The 27,668-nt window shown below is 34.4% G+C and overlaps 1 protein-coding gene across 10 annotated transcripts in view; it reads right to left on the reverse strand.

Moving 5' to 3' along the window:
* LOC123527594 (uncharacterized) overlaps nt 1–27,668 on the reverse strand; it is an 86,765-nt gene that overhangs the window by 13,803 nt on the left and 45,294 nt on the right. For 4 of the 10 annotated variants that reach the window (XM_045307175.2, XM_045307177.2, XM_045307178.2 and 1 more), the window contains exons 2-5: nt 13,693–13,747; nt 4,934–5,048; nt 683–843; nt 206–223 (exon numbers count right to left, since the gene is read on the reverse strand). In XM_045307175.2, the coding sequence (XP_045163110.2) occupies nt 206–223; nt 683–843; nt 4,934–5,048; nt 13,693–13,747 (349 nt within the window). Of the gene's footprint in view, nt 1–205; nt 224–682; nt 844–4,933; nt 5,049–13,692; nt 13,748–16,625; nt 17,040–17,724; nt 19,502–19,908; nt 20,210–20,235; nt 20,319–25,156; nt 25,275–27,668 lie in introns of those variants that run through there. The other 6 variants (XM_045307170.2, XM_045307171.2, XM_045307169.2 and 3 more) reach the window with 6 other exon arrangements.

Here is a 27,668-nt window from a genome sequence, read left to right on the forward strand (position 1 = left end):
TTTCACAGAAAATACATTAACTCAAATACATATATACGAAACTACCAAAAGCTGTCGTCTGCATGCAAATTTTGACATGAATTAACAATTTTTATTTTCATATTTCATTTCAGAAATGTTTCTCGTGGAATAAACCACTGCTAGCAAATATGGGAAAGTTGGTTTTGTGCCTGGTTTGACTGGGTCTCACACTAATAAAACTTACCTGTTAATCGCCCATCCTCTGGAAATAATAATAAGGGGAGTAACTCTTCTGGTTTTATTTCAATCTTTCGAAAACTTAACTGAGAGTTGTCGCTGTTGTATCAATAAAATTCTACTGTATTTTTTTCTTTAAATACTGTTTTCTATTGTAAGTTGCATCCAAAACAAGGATATTAAGTTTTACAAAACAAAAAATTAAAAGCCAAAAACAAAATAATTAGAACTTACACATGCTATACACTAACAAAACTGGTGTTAAATTTAAACAAACGAAAAAAAAAACACAAATAAATAGCATGCATTAAATTGTGTATTTAATCTTAAGTCGTACTTAAATTTGACATCATATCATGTATTTTGCAGGGATTCGGTGATACGATAATAAACGCAAAATAAAAAAACAAAGGAAAATAATGCAATCGTGGGAGCGGTATAGCTTGCAGGTGTGGCTAATTTAAGCCGTATATGGACCACTCACCGAATATTCCTTGTCCGTAGCCTTTACCACATTCTTTATTTGGCACGCATGCGCGTTGGTCCTCATTTTCAAAATGGTAGCCGAGGTCGCAGACACACTGAGCGTCCCGCGTTTTGTCGCCATATTCTTTGAATTTCATCCGATACTTGTCGCATGTCCGCCTGCAATGATAAACATTAGAAAATGACTATTTGCAGTTAACCTTTATCCGGCTAAGTTTCTAAAATGGACTGATCCATCATTCAATTTGCGCAGTACCATTTATGTATCAAACGGGTCTCCACTGAAAATTTACTGACTGAATAGGTCAGCCTGCATGGATGTGCAGGCTAATTTTGGTCTGCACTGGTTGCAAAGGCAGAATCAGTTGCCGCCAGCAGGCTAAAGGTTAAGTTTCGATAACCTGGCAACTGTTAAGTCGAATAATGTTTAACTCGCCTTTCTCTTTTAACTCAATCCGAAACATGTCTAGCACTGAACAAAATTGCTAAGCACACAGTGCCAAATTAAAACATTCCAAAGTCAGAAAATAAGATCAAACTTTCATAGATTATATCTCAGGCAACAAAACATTATGTTAAGAAAAACTTCCAAATGCCAAAATAATACTTGCACATGCGCACGTGTACTTTGGTTGAAAAATCATAAAGTATGGGCTATCCTAGTGATCTTGACCTGTGAGTCATTGCCCATATAGTCAACAGAGTTCTTCAGAAATTGGCCGCTGAAGATTCGTATTATTTAGTGGATAACATGGCAATTTTGTTCAGTGTACTATGTTGGCCTGTTATCAAACTCTGAAGTTATTGAAACTGAAGTAATTTAATTTCAACTGTAAGACAAAGACCTGTATTTCGAACTAGTTTAAGCCAAACAGCTGTAGCAGCAACAACAACAACAAATCATTTTAAATGATATGTTTATCTACAAAATGAGAACTGCTTATGTTTCTGATGCTTGGCTGGGATGTGTCTGATTCAAACTTGTTCACCATGGAATAACGTGTATAAACTGTTCTTTGTTGCTTTTGAAAATAAAACAAAAAAAAAAGATGAGTAAGACAGAATATCTTTCTAATATTTCATAAAAAAATACCATTTTCCAGGTATCTTAATAACATTTCTAATATTTCAAACAATTTATCATTTTCAGATACGCCGTATCTTTGTCCATGACTGATGCATAATAAACTGCATTTTCGCGTGCAGCTTATATTAACATGGTGTTTAGCTTAGCTGGTTGCGTGTCAAAACAGTTGTGTTTCAGTCTATTAAGAAAACTGGTCGATGACTCTGAAGATGAAAATCGTACTGAAAGAGAGAGAGAGAAAATACCTGATTCTTGTAAAGTCTGGGCAGAATATTACCAGTGTTTTAGTGGCTTTTAATATGCAAGGGAATATAGAAGCGCACTATTGCTGAACAAAATTACTCTTTAGAGATACTCGTCAGCGAAGAAATTCCCGGCAACTCGTCCCCATATATACTAATCTCGGGGAAAGCCGTCCTGGCATTTTTTTGCAGCACAAGTACCATTTACTTACACGGAATAAACAACTGTTTGCATTAAGCGACGTTGACTACGTTTTTTGTGTAACGGACTTAAACAAATGTTCACTTTGTTAAATGGGGAAATATATATGTATATAAACTGAGGGAGAACTGTATAAATTCTAATGTAAATTTCACTCTTGCAGTTACGTTTTGTTCGCGTCAGCAAACTGCCACGGAAAAAAGCCACACAACTTTGACATCAGAGTGTCAGCACGCAATGATTATATTATATCATTAAAAACAAAAACAGATTGCCTATTAATTATTCAAAAAATAAATTGTTTCAAATATCTTTCTCATTAAGCGAAATGACTTATCTGTAACATGAATGATGGATCTACGCTTAGTAATAAACAAGGAAATGCGATAGTCGTTTAAGTCTAATGTCACTCCGGCGAGTTTGTTTTTTTTTCCACGTTTAGAGATGTTAGGTTAGACCACTATAAACCTTATTCTTATATTTACTGTTTTTCTTAGTCTTTTGTTATAAACGCTCTGTCACGATTTTTTCTTTTAGAAAACTGTATAAACTTTGCATAGGAGTTAGATCGTACAACAGTTCTGTTAATCTCATTTATTTACTATATAATTAATGTGTGCTACTGACGGTTCTGTACAACTTATAATTGTGTAAAGTTGTTAAACATCTGCGCTAAAACACAGAATAAAGCCTGGACCCAGCATTCAGAAACGAACATCATGTATGACTTAAAAAAATCAAGCACGACCCTATATATTTTATTTGCCAAGAAATCAAATTCTAAAATGCAGAAATACATTTTGTACATTATTCGAACGTGCAGGATAGTACCTTAATATTTGCGCTTCTCTTAGCAAAAGTATTCGCGATTCAGTTAGCGCTAAATATTAAACACGTTAATATAAGCAATATAACAGTAGACAATATTGTTAATAACACCCATATCAATCATTTTCAACCTCTCTTTTATGAATATTACGTTGCATTTAATAACTACTTCACTTATTAATCCTAGAAATGCAGATGTATATTTTTCTTTTCGTATTTTCAGCTCTCTTGTGTTGATAACTCATCAGGGATATGGTTTAATCAGAAGTAATGGAACCATTCCTTTTGTTAACAGTAACCTGAATAATTTCTATTCAAACATAAAAATGAACAGTAAAACTTCAATCGCAAGAATTTGCATTTCATCAGGGCAAATTTCCATTACTTCTGTACATGATTTCAAGAAAATGCATCTTGTAAAAAACTCAGCATGCGTTTATCTGAGTGAAATTTCAGACAAAACTTTTTACATTTATCTTTTCTTCTGCCTACGATCAGATAATCTAATAGTAACACTGAAGTATGACAAAACATGAAAACAATTGGAAAACAGCAGGAGCACATTTACCAGAATCTTCCTGGCAGGCCAAACTGTTTTATGCTGATTATTTCCCGAATTTCACGTAACTTTTCAAGATATGATGTGTTCGTGTATCTGTATATGTATACAGACTGTCAAAAAAAATTAGCCGACCCTACTTTTTAAGCATATGTTTAATTTTTAAAAAGAATTTCAAAATATAGTAAATCAAACAGACCACGGGCGTCTTGTGGCAGAACGCGGAGGTGATCAAAACCGCGGAGGATAACGAGGAACACGGACTATAGTTGACTACCTCTACCTCCTTCATGCCATTAAATTATGCTTGAAATTATTTTACAAAGGATTATAATACTGTACAATATCATGTTTGTAAGAACAGTTACTGTGTCCCTTTTCAATCGCCTTAACAAATATGTATGTAGAATTTCACCAAAACGAATATAAGCTCATATGATTGAGTATCTCTGTCAACCTATTCTTCCTATCAGATCAATTGTTCGGTCTTTTTGATGATCAAATAACTTAATTAAGATTATTTTCCCAATTAATTCCGCTACTCTGGGGGATTATATCGGCGGTTCTTCAGAAATAAGTTCCCCGTGTGATATAATGATGTCTACATTGATTTTCAATACGCGACAAACTATAAAGTTCCGACAGCGTGGAATTTGTCATGATTCCGATAATAAAACGAACTATTTCTGCCGCGGATGTATATGTAATGCAAAAAGCAATAAAATAGTAGACTTTTTTTCTCTTTGAAATCAATACTTTGCAATAGGTAATGCCACATAAGTTTCTCAAACCATATGATTATTTTAGAAAGAAAATCATTTTAATGGGCGAAACGCTGTTGTATACAGCTGTGCTCAAGATCGGGTGTTTTGTCGGCATTTCAGACCGTTTTATTACCTTATACAGTGAAACCTGTAAATAAAGACCTATTTTGGAAGGCAAAACTTGAAGGAAAGAACAACCAAAAGCTAGTAATGCTTTCTGTTACTGTTTCGTAAACTGAAATAAGATATGCTTAAACTATAGCACGTCTTTTTGTTTAATTTCACCAGAAACTTTGTGTTCTTCAGACAAGTGGTGTCTGTACACACGTGGTCTTTCACATAACTTTGACTGTATTTGTATAATTACCTCCCTTGAGATTCAAACTTCGGTACAAGAAATGGATCCCTAGATATAAAGACGCATGTTTCTTAAAAACGTCCGATAACCTACCTTTTAGAATTAGCACGAATAGTAAAATACTAAGAAGTAAAGTCGACACCTTTGCAACCAACAAAGAAGATTTCAAAGAAGAAGCATTTTGAATTTTACTATAAAAAGGATCATACCTTATTCTACATTGGTCGCCATATCTGTTTTGATTTGGTTGGAAAGTCAGCTCCCCACATTGCTTGCAATACCGGCCGGCCTCACCATTCAAATCACATTTGTCCATCTGATGCCCTGCAAATAGACGAAAGGTTAGATTTGAAGACCCACCACAGAATATCTATTCTTTTGGGTGTCCATGACTGTATTTTTTCATGAGTTGTGAGAAATACAAGTTTTTGGTAAAAAACTGACAATGGCATATATTAGGCCAAGAAAATGCTTTTAATGTCTAAACATTTCATTGACTTAATTAAGTATGCACAGTGCCTGATGACTTTTGACCACGTATTACTTCTTTAGTGTAAACCAGTTACTAACTTATCTATGTTTTTAAAAAATATATTGGAATGAGATTGACCGAATAAGTGCACAGATCAGGAAGGGCCTAAACCATCAAATTGTCATCTTGTAGTACTATACGTACAGGCTATAATGTTGTGTTCGGTTTCTAAGATTCTATAAGCCTCGGACTGAACTAGAGAACATGAGGTTCATGCAATACCGTATTCATTTGACATTTAAGCCGATTATATATTATAGCCGTATATTTTTTGTATTTTTTTTAATTAATCATCTTGCAAATCCACGGCGAAATATCTGCTGAAATTATCAATTAATTTGAGCAAGAAATCGCGTGCAGATGCAATCAGATAATTAGACTGGTCCTGAGATTATACGGCACGGAAATCACGCGGGAAATCACGCCGGAAACCGGAAGTAGGATAATCTGGAAAAGAACGTCTTAATGCGGTATAATTACACTTTTATTGGGAAAAAACTGAGATCTTGGTGAGTTTTTCTTTCATGAATGACTTACTGTCCGTCAGAATGCAAGGAACGTCATGTATACAATATGAAAGACGTTGAGTAACTAGGTTTGAAACAGCAATTACCCACAGACAGAAACATGTTTTTCTCGTGGTTAGCCCGAGTACCACTTGTTTCAGAAGGTTAAAATACTACTTGCATTCCAGTAAAAGTCTTCTCTCTTGTTTGTATTTTGAAATTCGTCATTTTAAGATACTTGGGCGATTTATAACATCTTTTGTAAAATGTTTTCAGCAGGCCTGTTAATACATCATCCTGTACATTCCCCATTGTCTGCATACGTCTAATATTTTACTGATTACTTCTTTGGATAACAAAATTATATTCCTACTTAGCTATCATCTTTTCTTTAACAATCCTATCTAGTCAAGAATATCGACCAGTTTAGAAACAACAGAAGCAATCATATTTGTCAATGTCGTAAAACGATACCATAAAGTGACTCGTTGTCGTTATATCGAGCCGAAAAGTGGCAGTTCGTATATCTAAGTAATCATGACAAATGTCTAAGATTTGTTGTAGATTTTCCGTACTTGTCGAAAGTTATACGGAACTATTTTGACTCGCTACTCACTCAAACAAGAAAAAGAACCGCAGAATCGAACAAATCCGCTTAGATACATAATTACTGAACTGCCAATCTCGATATAATTGGAAACGTTTGTCAATATTTCCAATCTATTCGGAGAACAAGCGATTGTTTATGATCTGTTGATTCTAATAAACGTTTTCCTGTCGATATATGAAACAAGACACCATTATTTGAAATGTTTACGGACAGACTAAGAACTTCTACGCGTTATTTTTCATGATAGATTTTTTTGTGGAATTTTCTCTAGCAAACATTTGTCATATTAATGGACAATTTTTATTTTCAACGATTTTCGGCACATCACAGGTTTGACGCCAAGAATTTTTCACAAAAAAAGAACACCAAATTAACTATAAATGGTAATAACAACATCCATGCATCTATAAAATTTCTAAATATAACTTTTTGTTACAAAAAAAATGAACTTCATTAACAATCTAAATGGAATTGCAAAAAAAGGATCGTGAAAAATGTATCCTTTATATATATTGTTCCAGTTGGGATTGACGTTACACCATCACAGTTATAGGTCAGATGCGAGACTTTACAGTTTCTGGTGATGGCGGAGTCCCTAGGTGCCTTCAGGTTTGGCATTGTTTAATCATAGGCGGGCACTTGAGTATAACCACCGCCCTTCTGTAATCCAGCTGGATGGCTTCTTCCACGAAATAACTCTCCATAGTGGTCAGGGGCAAGTGATTCGGAGTCAGCTGCCTTAACCACTCAGCCAATGAAGCTTCTCCTAAATATAAATGTGACTTGACGAATATAAACTGTGCACTGTTTCGTTCAAACTCATTCTTAATTTAATTCAATTTCTTATACAGACAGTCAGCATAAATTTACAGCTCCTGTCTGGTTTAGGAGAGACCGAAAATTGAAGCGAGGATGCTTTTTATCAGCTAATAAAGATGGTTAACTTCTCAGGGCTTTCTGTAATTCTATTATTGTTCAGAAATGTTTACAATAAACTTTGTTCTGAAAAGCACCTGAAAACTGTAACTGACATTTGTACATCCAAAACATTCCCAAAACATGTTGGCTCGAATTCAAACGCAGATCCGCAAAACTCATGCCAGTTTTCCTTCAAACACATTGCATCGTTTACCATATTTCAAATCATCAAAAAGAGAAAAAAGTATATCTTGGACGCAAATATAACGGGAAGCAAACCAGATTTTTTTCAGCTTTCATTCTAGCAATTTTCACTGTCATAAACATGTTTTAGCACGTTTAGAAGGTTGAAATACCTGGTTTTAATGGAGCGAAGAATTAGCAGAATATACGCTGAAAAACTAAGCACAACGTGTCACTAATGGAACGGGATAAACTCTGTTCAACAGTTGTGGCATAAAAAATAACTTTCGTTATTCACAAAACATCAAATAAAAACCTTTGAATATACTGCATATCATGTCGAAACTATGCATTAAGGTTTAATTAATAAGGAAAAACTGAAGACGCAATTGAAATGTCGGCTGCTGACTCTGAAATTTATGGAAATTACCGTGGCCGGTGACACTCAAATAAATTAGTGCACGTAATTCTCGTGTTCAGTCAGCATCAACGGCGGATGTTCATTGACAGGGCTTTAGAAAGACTAGCCACTGGACTGATAATAACTTGTTTTTAAAATTCTATTATGATGTCCTTTCTCAGCAGTCAAAAGTTAGTCTATTCTGGAGATTATAAGAATATCGTATGATACTGGAAACAAGAGATAGATTTGCTCCATTTACCAGAATTAAAATATAAATTGAACTAAAACTGAAAAACTTGTAATAGTCTTGGAGCTAGTCTAGGCTGTAGCGTTCACTGGTTTAAATGATCATCTTTCTTCAAAGAATTAAATCTTTGATCACTGTTTCTTTAAGTTTAACGTAACGTGTAGACCTTTTGCTATCAAGAGCCGGGAGACCAATCAATCTAGATGAACGTGACTATATGGTACCAATGGTCATTGACACTGTATTCGTGGTTGCTTTCAGAAACTACAACCACTGCAGAGGTAGTAATTCTAGAAAAAGCTTCTGACAACTGTGACCTGTTCAGAGAATCAATCTTTCTGAAGATTGCACAGTAAATCTTTGAAATGATACACAGCCCCCGGCGGGTAATATTGTGTAATTTAACCCAGACAGTATTTATATTAAAACCTCATTACTTGTGATAACAGCCATGTTACAGTCTAAAAATAGTTCTGTATCGTTTCTGCAGATATTCCTGATATGTATTGAATAATTAATACTAAAACAGTTTTCACTCATTTTACATGTATCATCGCGGGTGGTTAGAGAACGTTGTGTGTATTTGTCAATTTATACGGAAACGTGTTTCCTTAACAGAGGATCGAACTCGCGGCCACTGTAGTAGTAAATAAAAGCCCTTTTTGCATAAATATCTACACGAATATCATGTGCAGCGTCACGTGAAGGGTCGTTGGTGAGAACGACGTTTTGCTGAGAAAAATAAAATGTTGTCAGCGCTAAATACAGTTTTGAAGAATGGCAGCCTAGCAAATGGTATATTTTGACGTAACGTGGTACCTACCTACCATTCTGCAATAAATCAATGCATATTTGATTAATTGCCCGTCTCACGCACCTGCTTATCTTGATTTATGATAGGTATCTCTTTAATTGCAGGATTACATATGTGAGATATTAATGAGAAATAGTCCGTCCAATGTGTGGCGTCGAAATGTTCTATTTTTGTTTATTCTTATATAGTTATCACCCATTTATGACAGGAAATGTACCGGTTATGTTTTGTGGGTGTCAAAAATGCCCAAAGGATATGTAACATACGTAATGTCTGCTGTTTGGTCTGCATCATATTGGAAGCAGACGATGCCCCGAGGACAATATGGTATCACTGGAACATCTATCTTATCCACCCTCTGGAACTTGTGGGACTACAAATTTATTTCCAGTTTACCCACTTTGATAACAGGCTGTTTACCATTTTTACTAATACGTTTCATATGTCATCGATAAAGGCGTTGCAACTGAAAACATCCGTCAGAGATCGGACTGAACAGTTTGTCGTCAAGCAAGCATTGAACAACAAAAAATTGCAGAGCAAGGAAAGAAGTATTAAGATTGCTGTCAGAGGACCGCATCAAAAATGAACGTCAACGCTGCGTGTCTTTAAGGGAACTGCTTCTGATAATTTGCCATTTAAAGCGCTACAATCAGATTTACTGTGTAAGACAACTCGCCTTTTTTGCAAGTACTTTTTTCAGTAGTTTTTTCCATTTTGCTTCTAATTACAGGAATCTGATAAAGACAGTTTACAACTTATTCTGTGATATAACCATAAATGAAAATTCAAGCCATTATCTGTAAAATGGAAAGGAATCAGGGCAAATTCCACGCTCTAACATGACGAGTAAAAGCAACCCTTCAGTTTTTTTTTAAAGTTAATCCACATTTTGATTTCATTCCTATTTAAAATTTATCTCATAAATTGTAATTTTTTAATTAATGTAAACTTTTTTTTAGTTTTAGATTTTTTACTCAACAAAATTAAACGGGGGATTCGCCGTTTCGGCCAACTTGTGCATGGTGGATTCTGTCCGGGGTATTTTGTCCTACACCCAAGTGAGGCAAGTCATATAACTTCATATGATGGTAATATGCACACATGCTACAACCCTTTAATTCTAAAAACTATCGTAGCTACATGTCTTTTGAACCGTTTTTCTCGTGTGTAATGTAAATGAATACATTATTTCAGTCTTAATACACAAGCTTTCTTTTATACGAGCATGATCCGTTGCACGCTACAAGTTTTCTTTAAGCCTGCTTATGCAATGGAAGTAACAACAGAGGTAATTACGGCTTGTAATTAATGGGGAGAAAGCCAAGTGCTAATGATCCACTTTGGAACTTCTACTTGTCGTGCACTATTACCTACTTGTATAACTCTGCTATAATACAGAATATACAGTATACAGGATGGGATTAATCGTGTTAATTATTTCATATTATTTATTTTTTACCAGACGATCATTTCCTACCTGTATATGCCTAAACTGGATACAAGTTTATAAAACTCTTGTTTGTATTTTTTAATGCTAACGACTTCGCTTATATAGTTAACTGCCTTATAAAAGGTTGTTTTATTATGCTAATATACAGCACGTTTAGGTACGACACGATAAGGAGCCATAAGGGCTGGTACGGGACGGTAAAGTACGGCACAGTAGGGTACGGCACGGTGAGATGTATGTAAGACCATACAAAATACACATATCAAAGGAATTAGACAAGGTATCTGAGTCAAAGAAGAAACGTTGTGCTTAATAAGTCAGTCTTATGGCTAATCATTTTATACTAATTAAATGTCTTATAGCCTTTGTGTTAATGTATTTTAATGCTCAGGCTGTTTGCAAAATGATACAAGAACCAAAGGTTTGTGCTTTAAACATACGAAGAAACGAGGGATGTCATAACACCAATCGACTTCAATCAATTTCAACTAGGTTTTTGATAAACTTTAAGTTTAAGCCAAAAGCAAAATCTCTGCAACAGGTAAGGTTGCTGGAATGCAATTTTAATGAAGAATACAGCTTTAACTGATTCGTTGTTCAGAAACTAATTCTCTCTGTTACTCAATACAAGACAGAATTGTCTGGTCTCAGAGGCCCAGACGTGTTGGTAGGATTGTATTTCAATTCTCTTCTAACACCTTTCTGTATCACCAGAGTACTCAAGTTTTAGAGTGAGTGCTGTGCCAAAGTTTTAATATCGACCCCGAATGCTCTACTCTGTCGAAATACTTCCATGTTTTATTCAAAAGATACGATTCAAGAGGGAAATCCCATTAACAAAAACACTTCAAAAAGTCTTCTCGTTATTTTAATGCAGAAATCAGAGATACTTCAACATTTGAAAAACATCTGTTGTCTTACGTTCCATGCCGACAATCCCTTAAGATGTATAACAGTGATTGAACTTGCATAAAAAATCACACAACTCTCTATATCTTATCATTTCTATACATAATAATTTACTTTAATTTCATCTACTTAAACTCGTCTTCAGTTTTAAAAGCTATGCATATGTTTGAAGTTCGTTCTTAATTGCAAAATTATTCTGCAGTCTCTAGTATATTTACAATAAAAGAAAGGTGGTTGAAGGTTTGATTGAATTCGGCAACTGTTTAGTTGGAAACGAAAAAGGTACATGTATATGCATTCTTAATCTACCACATTTTGAAAACATGTACATATTGTTATTACTTTGCGTTGGGTAATTTTCAAACTGGTCGCAACGTATATTTCCGTCTTCTGTACATGCTGTAAGTTCCTATATTTTCTGTACTGGTTTGTAATATCTAGATAAAATCCGTCTCTCGTACACGGTTTTACAGTTAAACCTGTCTATAAGGAAATGCCTGCAGATCGAGAACTTGTTGCCCTACTCATTTGCATATTTATTTGTGTTTATAAAATTGTTATATATTCTTGTAAATATTGAATGAGCAATATAATAACGTGGTATTTAACACCGAGGATAGCGGATAAGTCACGCCTCACTAATTGTCGTTGAATTTATAAATAAACATGTTTAATTAAAAACAAATAAAATAAACAGCCAGTTCATGAGTTCAGACAGGTAGTCGTTATATACAGGATGTCATCAGCTTAGGTTTGACTATATAGTAGACGCAACTTGACCCCGATGGTTGACCTTTGCATTACAATACATAATGAGGCACAACCTATTATCGAAAAGGAGTGTACGTAAAACACGAACTGCACGAGAAAAAGGAAATATAAATTTGGGTAAATATAAATCAGTGTATTGGAAATATTTAAGTGATCAAATATAAGTATATATACTTTGATACTGCACGGTGTACAAACTAATTCCATATAAATATACACGGCTACCCTAAGCACCCTTGATTTCTACAATGAAATGATCGATATGAATAATCAGCCTAAGGTCAACCATCGCGGTCAAGTTGCGACTACTATACTAGAAAGAGGACATACTTTGTAAACGCTTGTTGATCGCATAACAGTTCTGAGAGGGCATTGTTTACACAATTTTTTGAAAGGTAAGAGGAAATGGTTGGTTTAATTTTTTGAAGTTTTTTGTCAAAGGGAGAAAAACGGTGTACGGAAACGATTTCTTAATAAATTCAAATACTCTCTCGGAATTTAAATGTATAATTGATAACAATATAACTGCGCAAAAACACTACTTCAATTATAGGATTTAATTTGCAAAGAAATTGATGAGTTTTTGTCTAAAGCTTTGCTCCAATAACTGCAAATTACAAATTAACGTCAAAAACGATAACGAAATCGTTTCAGGTCGGATATTGTTAAAAGGCTCATAATGCCTTTGTCGCATTTTTTTATTATGAACATAAAATATATTAATTTCTTGCTAAATCCTACTTTCAATAACTGTTTTCTGTAATATTTGCCAAAGGTTTGAATACTGATTAACATTGTGGAAAGTTTTATTGAAATCATTGATTACCTCCCTTTACAAAACTTGCTGTGTAAGTTCAAGTGCAGTATTTTAAGTAGTGCTCTTTTAACCATGTAAATATGCATTTTTGAGCCGCGCCATGAGAAAACCAACATAGTATCCGCGCAGACTGGTCAGGATCCATGCTGTTCGCTAACAGTTTCTCCAATTCCAAAAGGCTTTAAAAGCGAACAGCATGGATCCTGACCAGACTGCGCGGATGCGCAGGCTGGTCTGGATCCATGCTGGTCGCAAACCCACTATGTTGGTTTTCTCATGGCATGATTCATTTACAAAACATCTATTTGGACAGCTGTAACATCTGTTAATATAATTATGTGCTATTAAAATAACAGGTTCTGCGATCATAGGGTTATAAAGGCTACTAAATCACGTTCTTCAGCTACAGGATATGTGATTGTGACAAGTTTCAGGTTCTGTGACAAAAGGCTATGTGTAAAGTGACCGTTTCTGTGACCATAGGGTATGTGCTAAACTAAAGGTACTGCGACCATATGATATGTGCTAAAGTTACAGGCTCTGCGACCATAGCTTCCACGCTCTTAAAATATTTAAGCTACAGGTTCCGCGTCCATTGGATATGTTCTAAAGTTATAAGTACTAGGCCCATAGGATTGGTAGTAAAACCATAGGTTCTGAAACATAGGATATACAGTACATTATAATGTTCTGCGACCTTGGGCTATATACATAAGTCAAGTACACGGACTAGAATGATGTGGTTCTTTGTTCCAAAAATGCGCACAGACTTGACTTAAGGTAGTGTATAGGAAGTGCAACTTACCCTTTGGACAATAATCCAACTTCTTATAGCACTTGATGCCCGTTGCCGACGACATCTGAAACGAGATTGAAAAAATCATTGTAAATACCATATATTATTTTCATGAAAGTTTGACTTGTCAGAGATATTCACACTGACGTCCAAACATGAAATGACGTCCAAAATGAACATGAAAATTGCGTTGAAGCAGCATCGTAACAATCTGCTTGACGTCAAAATGTAGGACTGAGCATGGCAATCTCCATGCTGCCTAAACGGAAAAAGAACATGGCAACATGAAACGAACCCGGTAATCATGTTGACGTCAAAATGGTGAAATATTATGACAGTCATGTTGACGTCTGAATCAGAAATGAGCAAGTCAACCACGATGACGTCTAAAAAGTGGACGTACATATATACAGCAATCTTGTTGACGTATAGATATGAATACGTTTTACTTTTTCCCTTCTGATAATGAAGTCTTCATTGAAATATAGGTATATGATACATGTTTAGTGTGCAACCAGATCAATAATCGCTAAATGCGATGTATAAGTACTAACAAAAGATAGGTACCGGGTACATTTGACTCTATCCGTGCTGACAGAAGTACATATTTCAAAAGAAACACTCAAGATATTCTTTCATCGAAGAAAGAATGAAATTATACGCTATTTTTAAAAAAGAGCAAAAACTCGTTCAATTTTTATGAACATGTAAGATCTAGGAGAATTGATCGAGCGCTCATCCAAGAAATTGACAATTCTAAAGTCTATGGGGAATTCTCTTTTAGAGAGACTCGTCAAATATGATCAATAATTCAAATACTTTGAAAAGCATCGTCTTCCATGCGTTGATGTATATACCATACATTTCGATCCAGTTTCCCAAGGTGTTTAACCTTTAGCCTGCTGGCGGCAAGTGATTCTACCTTTGCGACCAGCACAGACCAAGATCAGCCTGCACGTCTGTCTGCACTGCTCGCTATTTAGTCAGTTAATTTTCAGTGAACACCCCTTCGAATAATAGATGGTACTGCCCAAATTGAATGATAGACCTGTCCATTTTAAATATTTAACAGGGTAAAGGTTAAAGTCTAATTTGTACATTTTGGTCCTGGTATAGACATACACATATAATCTATATAGATGAGAAATGATATCCCAACTTCAAGTTACATGTAATTTTCCCTCAGTTCTCTGATTCACTATACATTTAAGTCCCTGAGGATACAATTATATTCTAACTAGTCGGCCATTAAATTTCAATCGTAAGTCTGAAATCTTACCAATTTCACATAAAGATCCACCTACCCTTGTTGTAATTACATTACATTTTTTCTGCTTGGCCAACCTCAGGTATTTGAAAGGATAGAATGACTAAAAGTATTTTGTAGACTGAATGGTGAAACATTTTGTTTACAAAACCAACAGTTAACAATGTGTAGCCCAGCTTTAGAGGTTAGACTATACAAAAAGAAAAACATTTTTTACAACAGATCGTGACGCCATTAGTCAGTCAGATGTTGAGATATCTACATGAACGGTACAATGTCATCTAAAATTACAACAGGAGTATTTGACATATTTGGGGTATATTTTCTCCCAAATTTGGTTTGCATCTTTGAAATTATTATCAAATAACGTTAAAAAACAGCAAAGTCCTAGTGATTTTTTTTTTGTTTTAACAAAAACATAATCTTTCTGACTCCAAGTTTGTGTTGGTTTCAGTAACATTGCAAAAAGAGCGTAGAACACTTTTTGTACGGAAATTTTCTTTAATAATTATAAGGTTCTTTATAATGGAAAATTCCAACGGACTGAAAGGGTTTTCATGCAGACCCTAGGCTGATACTCTTATCTGAGCAAACAGTAGCTTCTAAACTTTTCCACTTCCGGTTGATGCAATGTCTACCCATAATTCCCTATACTGTAATTCAATAATTACCGGAAAGGACATTTACTCACAGAAAGGACCTAAATCATTAAAGGAATTATGATTGGCGGAAAGAACTCATCATGATTGGTTTTCCCCTGGAGTAGATAACAAATAGTTAATTTATAATGTAGATCTATATCTGAAAATTTCAGGTGAGAAACTTGGATGCTTATGACCAAGCAGCTCGTGCAAGTTGCCTTTGCAAATAAATCGTCATACTTCTAATCACATTAAACTTGCACACAGACAAAAAAAAAAACATTGCAATTTTCGTAGCAGATTCAATATACTATTAATACTTATAAACAATATTTTGCAAATCTGTTTTACGACACTTGCATTGGCAGTCGGTGCAAATATCTGGCATATTATATTATGACATAAAATAATTGCGAGTTGTCACCGCCAAAATCTAAACCAGACCGTCTCGATGCAAGATATGGAACCATTTTACCTTGAAACTATTCCAAAACAGTGCGGAAAAAAATACGTGACAATATCCTATAATGAGGCTAAAGGTGTAGAAACGTGTAACTTTCAGGCTTCAATTTTCTAAAAACTTAACAACTAAAATATTTATCTTCACATATACTCAATTATTTACATACACTAACAGCTGAACATGTCATGTATCAGAAAAACATAAATGCAATTAATTTATATTCAGATACGTAATTTCGTGCTTTTCCTCTTTTTTGCTTATTAGTGGCCATATTTTTTCTTTAACTCATACGGAGTGGTTTCCCCTTACCGTAAAGAAGGGGAGGTAATCCCTGCGGTTAGTTTATCCTTAATTTTATAGTATTTCGTGTAGGAAAGTGGTCCTTCACACAAAGAAACACAAAATTTGCTGGTATGAAATCAAGCTATCCACATAAATAAAGTTATCTGATAGTCATTTTAGAATGAAAATATTGTTTAACAATTAAAATCGGACATTAAGTCAAAGTTTATATTTCTTTTATTTAATCAGACCAAATCATAACATGATAAAACAATAGCAAACAGTATACCATTCCATTTTCTGGAGAGTAAAATGTATCCATCGAGGTTTTGTTATAAGTATCTTTCATCAAAATACCGCAACATTTCCTAGAATAAAATCTTCACACTACCAACTTCCTACAGCTACACCGTTTCTGTATTTACAATTCCACTGTGTACTTAGCATATTTATCCAATTCGAAGCAATACCAGACGCCAAGAACTACGAATTATGGCCACCTTTAGCTTTAATTATTATGCATATTTCATAAATATAACGTCAAATGACAATAGAATCCAGTAGCCGGTATTGATTCAAACAATAAACACGACACAGTTAGCATACGCGAGAAGCTAGAATAGAAAACACTGCGATATTTTCAATTCCTCTCCCCTCTCCCAATGTATATTATATTCATGACGGCGTTATTGATCGCTGGGTGGAAAAGGAACATTGTAGTACGGAAATTAATTCTGTAATAACTGCCAGATGATACCATTTCAATGACAGTATAAAGAGTCGGCAAATGAAAACAAACAAATGCTAAATGGCAGCTACTTTAATGTCAAACTGTCCGACCTTATTATTAAACAAAACTGTGAGATATAAAAAAATAATAAAATGGTTTATATTTGTTTTTATGTAAATCAAGAGAAACAAATCTAGATTCGCTTTCTAGAACTAAACAGGCATTAAAAAGAATACAATTTAGTTCCTTCTAAATAAATACCTTTAAAATTTCGACAAAAAAAATGTTAATTGCTTACATCATTGTTTATTCTTAATAAAAACAAAGCCTAAATCACGGACTTTTATCCTAGAATAAAGTAAGGCAAGCGAAAAGAAAAACATTATATATATATAGAAAAATTATGTTATGGTTTGATGCTATAAAAGGTGTTCCAGTAAACTTTAATAGGTAAAAATGCTAAGGGTTTTCCGTCTAGAATGAAGGGAAGACAAACTGATTTTGTGTATGTACGAATTAAGCTTCGTTCAATCTTTCATTTTTATTTTTTTTTAAGAAATTAGTGTATATTTTCCATCAAATCCAAGTCAGACATTTTAGACAAATATTGTCAAATCAGACATGTAGATTACAAACCAAGCAAGCAAACTACACTTACCGTTACAAGAGGCCACAATGTCCTGTTCCGACTGTTGTCTAACTTTGGCATGTCTGTTAAATCCAAATTCATTTGTAAAACAATTAAAAATGTATATCCCAAACTTGTATTTTTTCCACACTAAATTGTATCCATTTCACCGGAAATGATCAAAATCAAAACAGAATGCATGATAAATCAAGCACAGTTCTAAAAAAAAATAAATCCGATCAATTGAAACAAACAAGTTTTTCTTTTTAAATTTTTTCTCATTATAGTCTCAACAAAAATAGGTCTGAAAAAAATATAACTCATTTGTTATACAACGGATACATTTGATATCAGCACTTTTGTTTATATTTTATATTTTACATTACCAAATACAAGAGTGTTTTTTTTTGCCTGGGTACTTCTAAGTAAAAAAAAAATGTCCGTATTTCCCAAAAATGGGCTGAAATAGCTCACTGATTAAACCATCAGAATCTGTTATCCAGGTACATTACGACATTTCAGTGCGAATCTGATCGGGCGATTTATTTGTTATGTCCGGGAAAGCACGAATTTTACGGCAAAGAATAATGAAAACCCCTAACAGCTGTAGCGTAAATGTTACATATCACGCGAAGTTAGACGGTAAGAATCCATTGTAAAACAATACATCCATTATGTTGAAAATTTCTGATTAATATGTGACACACTGTAAGCTAATACACAGCGAATGGCAATCTATATAATGTTTTACAGAAAAAAAAAACATCCAACCGTCATGCAACATTCGCGATGCGATAAACCAAAACAATCTTTTATCTCAATCTCAAAAAAAAGGCAGGTGTGTATATCGACGAGATATGCACCTAATGCGCCCCCTCCCTGATTGCAATATAATGATAACGGTGCAATGTTATACAACATTACTTCTCTACAAAATATCGATAATATTCCTTCCAAAAACGAAAGAATGCACTGAGCTGGATTACTCCACGAGTTAATTTTACCACAAATGATGAAAATAAAATTCTGGCTACACCACTGAACTATAGCCACTTCATTGTAATTATGTTCAATTATGTTTTCCTAGTTGAACTATCTTGAAAATCTTGTAAGTTACTGACTCACAAAAAGGTGTTTGAACATCGCACAGTTTGTAGTTTCGCAGTAAACAAAAATCTATATCTTCTGAGTGCGCAAAAATAAATAAATAATCAGCCCAAAAATATCACTGTTAAAACATGAAATGAGATTTTTATCTTTGAGCTTTTAAGAAATATTTTTATACATCACAAATTGGTTACATTAAAATTCGCTTATCTCACTTTCCCCTAGCGGCTTTAATTATTTACTATCCATTATTGAGCGGTGAAAGTCCTTTAGATGACTTTTCAACATTTATTCCATACTTTCATTGTACAAAAACCCTATCACACAGACACCAATTTGCATGTGTATTGAATAGGTAAGTAGCTAGTTTCCAATTTCGTGACAACATTCACTTTCACTACAAAAACATCGGTAATTTAGATTTCGCAAGTATATGACATTTTTGACGTCCTTTTTTGTCCTCCCAGCATCAATTTGAAATGCTTCTCCACATCTATGAAAGAACGTGTGAAATATGTGTGAAGGTCTCAATTAAAATATATATGATCACGGCAAAAAAAATGCAATATCAGTAATGAGAAAAAATTTGCCATAATTTCTGCGTCTCCCCTTATTTTATATATCTATATCCAAAATTTTAATGCGCTTTTAGCATCGCCTCATCGAATTAGATAAAATAAAACTTCTGAAAAAATGATCATTCGCACTCAGGTAGAAAAACTTGATATGAGCCGTGCATTGAGAAAACCGACATAGCTCATATTCATGTAAGCTACTTAAAATGAAAATTTTATGTACAATTTACATTATCCATCATGTTTTTATGTAAGATTCATGCTGCTAATATTAGAATAATAAATCAATGTTTATATTCGTTTGAAAAAGTGCAGTTTGATATAAAATAAAGTATTACATGCAAAAATAGCTCATATTTGATAATAAAATCTTTAAAAAAAAAACGAAATTGTAAAAGCAAAAATTTAGATTAAGATTTTTATGTCTATAATAAATTCCCAAATTGTAGCTGCTGATAGTGATGAAAAAGGTCTTTTCGCAATTTTAATGCTCAATTATCGGTAACACTGCTCTCTATTTATCCGAACTGACCATCCGGTAACTATACAAATCATGCGGACAAAGAGATGTCCCGAGATCCCACGCGGCAGGTGATCAATATATTTGCGATTTCATTTCATGCGCAGTAAGACATTATTATATCCAAATAGTTTTCTTTGCAAAAGCACATTTTCCTTAATCTCCCAGTTTCTTACAGCACACGACACTTTTCTTAAATAACCTCATGTAGCCTATATCTTTTTCAAGAGAAATCATAAACACAAATATTTCAAATTTTCGGTTTAACAATATCCCGCTAACAAATCTCTAAAAATGGGTTTATCGTAACAATTATATTTAAACAGTTGCTATGCCCACTTAAGTTCATTCGTTGCGCTGATTCATGTGTTCAAGATTAGTTTTTATGGAAACTATCCAGTCTATTGTGAGCGGATTTTGTGTCGCAAATCTACAAGTACAGCTTTAGATAACGAATGAAGTATATGGTACAATCCACGTATATATTGTGTATGGATTTCTCAATTAATGCGAAAATAAACAAAGCTGATACAGTTTCAGGCTTATTTTATTACTGGTTTTTTAAACGGCAGCTGACGAAAACAAATATGTATCAGATGACGTGAGGAGAAAGAAAGCCATGAAACAACAAGTAAACGATATCACCAATATTTCCTTCAATTTCAAAAATATAACTAACGAACCCTAACATTAGGGAGCGACAGTCTAGTGCATAAAGTTATCAGCCACTAAACCGGACTCGGGTCCAAAAAGATATACAAAACCTGCATTGGGGTGTTGCGGGTATACCAAACATAAAATAAGGAAGTGCATTGTATAAACTAAAATGACATACTGAGTACTGATTATTTTTCCGGACAAACACAAGTCAGGTCATTAGCCTCACAGAACAGAACAGAACAGATATTTAATCAAATCGTATGCATATACAATATATTGACATTGACAATTACAAATTAATGCATGCCATAGTAATGACAAACTGGTTCAATAACACAAACATGTGTCAATTAGTCAAGGATTCAGTCATGTATTATTCGAGAGTCTTACTCATGCACAATTTAATAAATCCTGTCTTTTCTTGAAAGCTTTGGGTAGATATAATACAATTTAGTATCTATATTGATCCGCGAAAAAAAAAAACAACAACGAGTGTATATTTCTCGGAGTAAAGGTGATTATCTTATGTTGCATATTCATTTTACTTATAAAATAAGTTATTATTTTTTCGTCTGTCTGAGTAAATTTGACAATTATCGACGTTAATTTACTTTCTGACGTCATAACGTCTATCAATGTGATTTCATTTGTGACGTCACACACATGATAATTTAAACTATTGACGGATGTTCCATTTCAACTACAGTTGAACTTGTCATTTATGATTCTACTGATTTTATATGATTTTCAAGGGTTACATCAATTGGACTGTTAAGGCTAAATGAATTTACTTCCGGTTGTTATTTTTCTTTTGTATTTTTACGGAATGATAGAATAATCATTAAACATTTTGTCCCATTTCCATTCAAATCTGTCAAAATTTTGCAGTGAAAAGAAAACAAAAATCCAAGTGCGGAGTTAGAAAAAATTATTGAGAGAAGTTTTTAAAAACCGGAAATGGTTAAAAGGGGAAATCCGCATACGTAAAGAATTTTCTGTCACCGCTTTGAAATTAACTATACTCGTATAAAGAGAAAACTAAATGAAATTTGATATTGTCAAGGCTTTTTTTTAGCCATTTCCATTACACAAAGTATTATGTGAAGTCTCATTTGTTTGAGAAAACATAAAATTGATGCATTGACCTTAAACTGTGGTTAAGATTTACAGCAAATGCCTGTAATTATAGTATTAAATTTTAAGTCAACTTTTCAGCAAATAAACCCTTGTGTAAATATTTCGTTTGAATAGAAAACGCGGATAAAAGAAGAGCGTTCAAAATCTGTGAGCAAAATTGTTGTCTTCTACGACAAAATTTTGCTTAAAGGCCTACAAAGCAGTGCAACTTTACGGCCAAAAACAACGCAATAACATCAAAGACTTTAGAAAATTAGAAGGCGCAATGAGTATTTATAAACACAATTTAGAAAACATCAAAATGAAGATCCTTAATTCACTGTAAATCAAAACATAATCTTCTAGTATCCCTGAAATTTGTTCTGAATGCAGTGCTGCAATTCCGCATCAAATAATGCGCTCATCTGTCGGGATTTAAAGATCATAACATAAATTCTACAGACTAAAGCCTGTCAAAATAAATTAGGATGCGAAACAATTATTGTAAGAAAACTATTTCAGAAAGTACATGGATAAAATTTTGGTCTCCAATGTCTGCGGTACACGCCCTTGTTGTATAAATATTTTAGTGCGTTTGGCATTAAAAATCCCAGGGGACAAGCGAAGTAATTTGTACTATGAGTCATGTATTGTAAATTATTCATAGGACTAGTACTACTGTGTCTATAAACTAATTAAGAATATATCAAAGCTGTATAATGTAAATAAACGTTTGAATCAAAGTAAGAAGCAACACAGGGGCCATCAAGAACGAGACTGTAAAACTATCCAAAGCGAGACTGCCACTCTGTTATCAATTCGACATAACCGGTGTCCGAGTTAAATGAACTAAATGGCATTCGACTAAAGAGCTCAGTTGGTGCAGCGACACCGTGGCAATAAGGTATCGCTACACAATAAACATTGGTGTATCGGGCCTATTCTGCGAAACATTGACGAGATATCAAATGTCAACGGTCAGAAACAATACTGGGCCGATAATGCATCACTTGACAAAACCGGACCGAGATGGTTTTCGTTATCGGTCCGATATTTAAAGCTGACTGGGTACGTTGCCACCATCGTATTAAGAGGCTACAAACAAACAATTTACGGTGTGGGTTTTGGATGAACGATCTCGAAAAGATGTTTTCAATCGCTGTCTTTATCTACCTTTGCATCTACGGTTGTGAAATTTGTTAATGTATGTAATGTTTATCATCAATGGGTTAGAAGCTGCCACAGGCATCAAATATCACTGTAAAAGCTTTATTATTATTTGTTCAGATATACATTCATTATGACAAGCTTAAATACCTCTACAATATAATATTCAGATGCATTCTGATTCATCTACTTTGGTTTTAATATAACAACGTTTCCGCTATGAGTTTTACGTGGTATTACACATTACTCCTTACTACAATTAGACCGTTTCATAAAGTTAGTCTTATAACAATCCCTTTTTAACAGTATATTTGTTTGTATCGGTGTTTAACCTCGGTTTTGAACAGAACCCCAGTTTGCTACCCTATTTTATATATTTTACTATGTTCAATCATCGCACGTTTCCCTTGCACGTTCTTCTCGCACGCTCTCGGTAATAATTTGCTCACGTGAAACAAGGGTGATGAACCGTATTTGCATTGGTACTTAAAATTATCTCACTAATGAGCAACTATAACGACTTCTGACGTATTAATTGTCCGTTATCAAATCGTCTGTAGAGAATATGCCATATCCGTTGTTCGGACATGCGACCGCTGGAACTATAGAAGCCCACCTCACTGAACTTAACTGGCAGACTTGTAAGGCATTTTGCTTACTATTAAATGCCTTGGCTGTCTGTAACGAAAGCGTAGATATCGCAAGCATGGAGGCATACGGTATTTCATTAATTATTTGAAGAGACAAAAAAAAAATAGTAAAAAATATACATACAATTATAAATATAATAAATATATCCTTCAGGTCTATAAAACAGAAGGTTGGATGACTGCATTCCTTACAAGACCATGTTGACAAATTGAAAGCCACGTGTGTCAGGTCCTAAAGCCCCAGGTTGTTTATACGTGACTGTGTCGTCGAACACAAAAGAACAACTGTTTGACAACCATAAAAGGTGCGAGATACAAAACGCCTGCACACAACACACAATTATTATTAATAAAACTTGCAATAAGGTCGATTTTTATTTTATTTGGGGTAACATTTTCCAAATTGTCTGGCAGGTCAGGTAATTTTTTTTTTCATTTTAGATATTCTAACTACGCTTCTTGTGACGGAATCATTTTTCCACATAAACCTGTCTTAGTGTTGTTTTAGAAAAGATCTCCAGAGCTTTAAGGTTTCGGTGGAAACTTGCATTTTATTTTATCAAATACTGTTTATAATCTACCAGCTTCCCTGATGATCCATATTAGTATCAGGTCGGTTTATGTCCAAATGAATTCTTTAATAAATGCTATTAAAACATAATGGTAATTCTTTTTATTGAGTGACATTTAAGCGTAACCAGAAACACTGCAGTTTTCTTTAGGGCCTAAGAAAACGTGCACGTCGTGGGATAACGACAAAAGAGAGTTAGACGGTTACTTATGCAGTACAATATAACTGTACAATAAGTATCTACCATTGTTAGGGTGATTATGGTCTATTGTGTAACTGTCTAATTTGTAAAGAAAATAAACGTTTTATTAGGTCAACGGCGAATAAAATGGACATCTTTGTCTGGGATATAATGAAAGGATGACCGTAATTCATATCTTTAAATTCTTGACCGATTAGTAACTCTTGTTACGAAAACGTTCGAATAATGAAGCCTTGAAATATAACCCTTTTGCCTGCTGATGGCAAGTGATTCTGCTTTTGCGACCAGTACAGATCAAGATCAGACTGCACATCCGTCAGAAAATTTTCAGTGAACATCCCTTCAAAGATTAAATGGTATTGCAAAAACTGAAAGATGGACCAGTCCATTTTTAAAATTTAGCAGGGTAAAGGTTAAATCTTGCCCGGAATAAAACATACTTTTAGCACTTGATTCTTATCATCTGGGATAATCTCTCAACTAGGTGGAATAAAATAAACGCATCATTTGATATGAGGAACGCCTTGTTTTCATGATTCTTTAAAAGTAAACATAATGTAGATACGGTTAATCCTAGCTATTTTTTCCCCACCAAAATATCAAATTTACGCGTTTATATTGACCAGCTCAACAGACAGTATATCTTAATGATAGTATAGTACAGGTACTCTTCATGTTTTTAGGTACAAGCCCTTATCAAATCGATATCAAGTCTGCCATGAATCAGTGACTGGAGTCTTACACGATCTGCACCACACGAACCTTAATATCGGAGCCCTCGTCGGAGAACGTGCACAGGCTTGGTGGGGGGGGGACGGGAAAACATAATTTAGGCTAATCAGCTTATTAGCACCAGTAAAAAATACATTATCTAAATTATGAAAAATGACATACCTGTGTCCCGAGAAATAACAGTACGAATCCGACGCTGGTTATAAAATCCATCACAATTTTTTCTCTCTATAGATTAAGCCCCATCCAACCTTTCAATATCATACAGGTAAAATGAAAGCTTCTGTCCGCAGCGTATGTCTAAAACATTTTCAATAGCTTGTGTTATTGTGTTATTGGACCCATTGTAGCGAAGTTTTTATGTCAATAATTTTACCTATACTTCGGTCATTAACTCTTTTCGGACAACCCACACTGTATAAATTTGATTTAAAGCCATTATGGAGTATGGACATATATAGTAGTCGAAAATGTTATATTCAATGTTTACATTATGTAAACGACCTATTTTTTGAAGCAGAACATGTCAACATAGCCCTGACGATCAATTTTTTATTCATTATTTATTTAAATCCTTGGGAACAAAATTTTTAATATGAATAAAAACCCGATTTTAAGGTGTATGAATTTCAATGACATATTCGACACAATTTAATCATTCTTCCTTGTATGAAATCGATGTAAAATGAATCATAATAGCGTGTAAATGATTTTTTTTTAAATGATTTTTTTCATATAATTGCCCGAGGTTATTTCTACGCCTCTGTAATTATAATTTTTTACTTTAACAAAGAGAGGATTTACTGTCATGCTTTGAAAAGATGACACAAGTGTGCCACCGAACGTCGCCGATACACTAGTTACCACATACATTAGCCGTAGGCAGTAAAAATTACTTATTTAATATTATGCAATATAACACCTGACTGACTACTTATGTGATCATGACCTACATTATTCGACACAAAGAATCAAACACATTTGAATAAAGACGCGCATACAAAGAAAAATAACTGCTTAAATTCAGTGGTACAGCAGCGAAACATGTGATTAAAAACCTGGAATCGTGAGTAACTCCCCCAGTTAATATAAATTCAGGTATTATTACCAATAAATAAATAATAGGCGCATGCTAAAACTGGACCGTTTTCGTATCTCTGTCATCTAAACATATATGAACCGTGCCATAAGAAAACCAACATAGTGGGTTTGCGATCAGCACGGATCCTATTGAGAAACTGTTAGCGAACAGCATGGATCCAGACCAGACTGCGCGGATGCGCAGGCTGGTCTGGATCCATGCTGGTCGCAAACCCACTATGTTGGTTTTCTCATGGCGCGGCTCATATATTATTACGGGCACCGGTATGTGTAACTTTTTTGAGGGAAGTGGGAGAAGATGGTGGTGGGGTAGAGAGCATCCGCGCAGTCTGTTCGTTAACGGTTTCTCTAATTGCAACAGACTTTGAACGCGAACAGCATGGATCCTGGCCAGACTGCGCGGCTGCGCAGGCTGGTCTGGAACTATGCTGGTCGCAGATGCACTATGTTGGTTTTCTCATGGCGCGGCTCAATATTGTGAAGATTTCTACAACCTAAGGGAGGTTTCGAAAGGAAATCGGTGAGGGGAAAGTGATTCGAAGTCAGTGACCTTGATCAATCGGCCACTTTGTGTCTCGGGTAAATGGTTGCCATACGAGGGTAAGTTGTGACGTCTTCTAAGATTATAGACTTTGCAAAAAAAAAAAGAGGACTGGCCCCCGCCTCTTCCCCACCCACATCCACCTATCCTCTCCCACCTAAACGTACGCTGACAAAGAAACAAGGTCTCTATAACCTTCTTTGTTTTCACAAATATAGCTCAATTATACAAGTACGTCGTTTATATGGTTACCTTAAAAGTAGTGTCACGTCCTTAATGTATATCCTTTATAAGTACTCCTTCAAGATAACGTGAAAATCAAAACAAACCTATTTATCAGTCCGAGCACACTACACAACAACTTATCAGTTAATATGTATATATATATATATATCAAACTATACCCTGTACAAACATAATTTGAGCGAAGATTTTTATCTTTATTTTTCAAATATGATACGTAGAATGTTCTACCACAGAAAGAATAATTACTCAATAGTAGATTTACCCACGCACCGTTGCCATAGCAATAGATTAAGATTAAATGGACACCAACTGTTTGAAACCTAATACCCCTGGATGAGAGGTCAGTTTATCTCAAGATGCTAATGATAATGTTACAAGATATGCGAATGGACTGAAAGCAAGATAAACTCTCTCTCTCTCTCTCTCCACATTATGGCATATTTTTATATAAAAAAGTTAAACACAATTCCATTGTTGTATGACATAGTTCAAACTCGTGAATCACTCTTTTTTTACAAAATTGTCACTTTTCAAAAATTCAGTAAAATTTTAATAAAAACACATCCGCATTATCTTTTGTAGAAGCGCCACAAAACCTATCAAGGTATAAACACACTAAATATTTGGTCTTCTTTATTATGTATTATATTGAGAAACGCCTAATTGCTGCAGAACACGCCAGGAACCATTTTAGATGTATACAACTTACATTTTCTCGAAGAATATTCAGTGGGGAATAAAAATCAAACAAAGATTTTGAGTTATGTTTGATGCTAGAAAAATATT

This window comes from Mercenaria mercenaria, chromosome 14 (genome assembly GCF_021730395.1).
Source record: "Mercenaria mercenaria strain notata chromosome 14, MADL_Memer_1, whole genome shotgun sequence".
NCBI classification, from domain to species: domain Eukaryota; kingdom Metazoa; phylum Mollusca; class Bivalvia; order Venerida; family Veneridae; genus Mercenaria; species Mercenaria mercenaria.